At 34.6% G+C, this 4,732-nt stretch overlaps 1 protein-coding gene across 1 annotated transcript; it reads left to right on the forward strand.

Moving 5' to 3' along the window:
- Positions 1-731: 731 nt before the first annotated feature.
- LOC104610512 (stellacyanin-like) lies at positions 732-2,393 on the forward strand. The gene is made up of 2 exons (XM_010277166.2): positions 732-897; positions 1,649-2,393. The coding sequence occupies exons 1-2, from the start codon at positions 732-734 to the stop codon at positions 2,050-2,052; spliced, it is 570 nt and encodes a 189-aa protein (XP_010275468.1). The 3' UTR covers positions 2,053-2,393.
- Positions 2,394-4,732: the final 2,339 nt, after the last annotated feature.

The raw sequence follows: 4,732 nt of genomic DNA on the forward strand, positions 1-4,732 counted from the left end.
TTTAAATTATAAATAAAATTTTAAATTGCGAAAGTCAAGTCCTCATCAGAGATGGAAAAAATTGACATCCCTAAGCAAATCCCAAGGGGACAACTATGCATGGCAAAATTATAAATAAGAAAAAATCTATGATACCAAAAAGACATAATATGGGAAGAACTTCGATCAATCATAGAACTCCCATCAATTGTGAAAAATATCATTGAATTTTGATTGATTACCTCTTTTATGATACCGATTGATTGGATCTAAGTTTTTCCTGTATCATATATATCTTTTTGGTATTATAGTTAAACCCAATAAATAAACTTAAAAATTAACATATAAATAATGGGATGAATGCAAAAAGAAAATAAAAATCTAGTTCAAAAGACGCTTTTGCCCATGTAAATTTTGGTTATAAACAACGAAATGACCATGCAACGGATCCAGAAAGAAGATTTTAATGACAAGGATACGCAAACAAAGACCGACAGAGATCCTAATAGAAGGGTAGAAGCCAATGCTGGTCATGAAGTTAGGCCATCTGTTCTTATGGCTGCATTTGACATTCCTTATTTTAAGGATTTGTCTTCTTTTTGTAGTTAAACATTGAGTGTTCATAGAAACATTTTAATTACAAAAAGGAAAAAGGAGATAAATACTTAAAATAAGGAATGCCAAATACAACCTTATATATCACAACCCAGCACCAGAACTTGCGTCTGAGTTTGCTCTCTTTCTCTTCGTTAATGGCTTATAAGCTTCCCCTGCTTTGTGATCTCGTTATTCTTCTAAGCGTTGGCCTTACATGCAATGCAACTCAGTACGTAGTTGGGGATATCGCTGGTTGGGATTTAAGCGCTGATCTTGATACATGGGCCCAAGACAAAACCTTCTATGTGGGAGATGTTCTATGTAAGTAAAAACTGAAAACTTACTCTACAATCAATATCTATCACCCTTATGTTATCTTGTATATGGGATACAAGTGCATCATACACCACACATCTAGAATATTGTATGAAGAACCTGCAGTCCATTCATAACGGATTTATATTGGGTTGGATTGGATCTGATCCATCCATAATAGATTTATATTGGATTGGGTTGGATTGAACTAATATCCGGTTTATTAACAGAAGATAAGAAAACAAGTGTCAATGGACCAGGTTTGGGTTGTCCAGACAATGAATTGGACTAGTAAAAAATGGTCTATAGTATATATTGAATTGGATTGGACCTGGTCCATCTGTAATGGACTCATATTGGACTAAATCCAGTCCAATTGACATCCCCTAGCATGGTTTTTAAAATCGGACCGGACTGGACGGTCGGACTAGAAAAACTGAGAACCAGTCATTTGACCGGTTCCGTTTTTCCCCAAACTCGCTTTTTTCTCCACCCGCTTTTTTTTCAAAACCGTTGATTTTGGTCAGCAAACCGCTGAACTGGCCGATTAACTGTTCAAACCATCCGAATCGTTCGAACGATTTTGACCGTTTTTCAATTTTTTGTCAGAATAGGCCGGCCGTTCAGATCGAATGGTTGGACCGTTTGCACTGGTAACCAGACCCCTTACCGGATCGGTTTTAAAAACCATGCCCCCTACTGGTATCTGATGCACTTATTCATTGATGGGGCTCTATAACTTGTGTTCGTTGCTCAGTGTTCCAGTACTCATACTACCACAGTGTGGTTGAGGTGAACAAAGAAGATTTCAGTGGATGTAATGTGACCAATATGCTTCAAACGAGTAGCAACGGCAACACTAGTTTTGTATTGACCAGCCCAGGAGAGAGATTCTTTGTCTGTGGAAACAAATTGTATTGCCTCGGAGGGATGAAGCTTCAAATTAACGTGCTTGAGAATCAGGCGGCCTCAGCAGTGGCTAAGGCACCTCAGGCCTCAGCGTTGGAACCAGGAGCTACCTCTACTCTTTCGCATCCCTCATCCAAGATCGACAACTCTTTACCCACTTTTCCTACTTCAGCTGGATCGTCACTTCATGGTGAAAAGGGTGCCCTTATTATAGCTTTTCTTAGTTACATGGGAACTCACTTCTGCCATTAATGGTGATTAAATTGATCAGAAATGAATCAGTATCTACCATTACCAATTGTCATTTGCAAATTTGGAATCACTGATTCAATAGTCCAGTTATCCGAATAATTCTGAGTTTCAAGTTTTGGGGGTTGTTGCTAACACTATTATACAAGATACTGTCCGACCATTATTAATAATTGGGGAAGTGGCACTGGCAGGGTCCTTTGATTGTCCATTTGTCGAGAGGGGATTTGGATCTTAGTATTTTGCAATCGTGTATTGGGAATATTTCTGTATTTGTATGTTTTATTCATAAAAGATGTTTCCGGACCGAGAAAGACCGAGGATGGTGTTAAAGGTGGTTCTGTGAGGACTAAATCCGAATTTTCATTTGTCTTATCGAACAGATAGTACTAGGGATGTTCATTATACATTCAAACCATAAAGTCAAACTGAATTTGTAGTTTGGTTTGGTTTGGTAGTTTTTTAAATTCAGTTTATGGTTTTGGATTGATTTATTGGATTTCATAAACCAAATCAAAGTGTAAACTGTAAATCGAAATTATATATATATATATATATATATATATATATATATATATATAATATGAATATATGATGTATAAATATTATATATAATATAATGTATGTAAATTGAATACATAAAATTATAAATATATAATAAACTCTTTATTTTATAATAAAATAATAAAATAAAAGTTTTAACTTTTAACTTTTAAAGAAGCTATTTAGATTTTCTAATTAGATTAAACTTAATAGAATCATAGAATAGTCCAAGTTCTCAAACCGTACCAACATGATCTGTAACCACACACCTCACCATGAGATAGAACCCACCATATATGTGCGGACACAAATCATGTTGGAACGTGAAACAATTTTTTTGTTGTGAGAATATCTGGCCCCTAAGTGGGATCCCTTTAACCTGATACTTTTGTACAGTTGGGTCTTGCAATAATGGATAAGGACCATTTCTGTTGGTTTGCTACATATGGTCCAAAAGAGGGACATACAGGTGACTTATCCAATGTGGGACACTTGCAGGGTGAAAAATGGAGCCAGGTTAGGTCGGTTAGAGGTCGGCTGTAGCCCTACCCGAACTGTTGAATCTTCAAACCTGATAGGTTAACCCAAACCGAATTTCATCCAATTGGATTTGGGCTAACCCGGCCCATTTTGTATCTTTAAATTCACCATAAAACTTAGAAAAGTCATGATTCAAATTAGATTCGGCCTTTTATAAGTGGATAGCTCTAAAGCCATAAATTTAGAACATAAATTTTAATAAGAATTCAATTACGTACGGTGTGCATTCATTAATATTGGCCATACGTTAATTTAGATCTCAATCAATCATGTTAAACTTTGTTTATCATTTACTAATTTATATTTCATAATTAAAATGTATTTTCCGTTTAATAAGTTATACTTATCATATATTTTGCCTTTTTATTGTTCACATTTCAACCATAGATTTTGTCTTTTAATAATTGAAATAGTTTTATTTTTCAGAAAATTGATGAAAATAAAGGAAAAACATAACAAAAATAAAATAAAACAAATTATGAAGCTGTCCACATGCCTCGCACATGGAGGTCTTCACTAACTGCTGATAAGGTAGGCTGTATTTATTGCAATAACTCATCAAATAATTGATTTTCTTTCAAATCAATTTGTGACTGGTTGGTCCAGTGAAGTCAACCGGTCAACTCCATAATTTCTTTATGTGCAAGAGAAGACAAAGTAGCGTGAATGGTCCCTGAACTAATAAAAACATACAGAATGGAGATAATATCTAAGTGTTGATTCAATAAATAAAATAGGCATTTTCGAATATCTCATGCAGGTTGAATCGATTAAAGAAAAAGAATTGCATGTTATCTTAGGATGTGTTTGGTTGGGTAGAAAATTAAGAATAAAAGAGAATTTTTTTTAAGGGAAAGTTCTAGGAATTGTGATCAATAATTGCAACCTTATAATAAGGGAAGCTTTAAGAACTATTAGATGAGGACCAGAAAAGGGTATGTGTTAAAAATGGTGAGGAAATTTTGAGAAATCATTATTTAGAAGTTAGAAGACTATATAGAGTAGAATAGCAGAATGACCATAAGTAGCTGGTATAAAGCTTAGCTAAATTGAATTACACCAAGATTCTTTAAATAGGGTAAGAATGAGAACTACCATTTTAGGGGCTTAGCTCCTTTCTATAACTGTTTTATTCACCGTTCATTCCAATCTGATGAGAGTTATGGCATTGATATAAGTTCTACAAGGAAAGGAATTTTGTTTGCTTGGACTCCTTGCATTTGATGTTTTGAGTGTGTTTGAAACATGGGTTGTTTCCATTTTTAAGGTGATTTGAAAACGGAAATTCCAATTTTTGTATTCGCTGAAGGGGCGTTTAACCGTTTATGGTTCAAGGATAGGAAATGGGGACTGGTTACTCTTTCAAAAAACTATGCTACTTTCTAGACCTATAGGAAACGGTGTTTAGAAAAAGAAAGGAGTTTTTTTTTTTTTTTTCATGTTTGCTTACAGCAGGGATAAGGTTTCGGTTTAAGCTTCACACACTGAAGCCTCTATACACCCTTTTCTTACACATGATCAAAGAACAAAAACGTCTTGTTTTATTAAACACAATTTAGCAAACTGTTTTTCTTCTCATTTTTAAAGAATAGAAATCGAC

The sequence above is a fragment of the Nelumbo nucifera genome, chromosome 1 (genome assembly GCF_055504915.1).
Source record: "Nelumbo nucifera cultivar China Antique chromosome 1, China Antique-T2T, whole genome shotgun sequence".
Taxonomy (NCBI): Eukaryota; Viridiplantae; Streptophyta; class Magnoliopsida; order Proteales; family Nelumbonaceae; genus Nelumbo; species Nelumbo nucifera.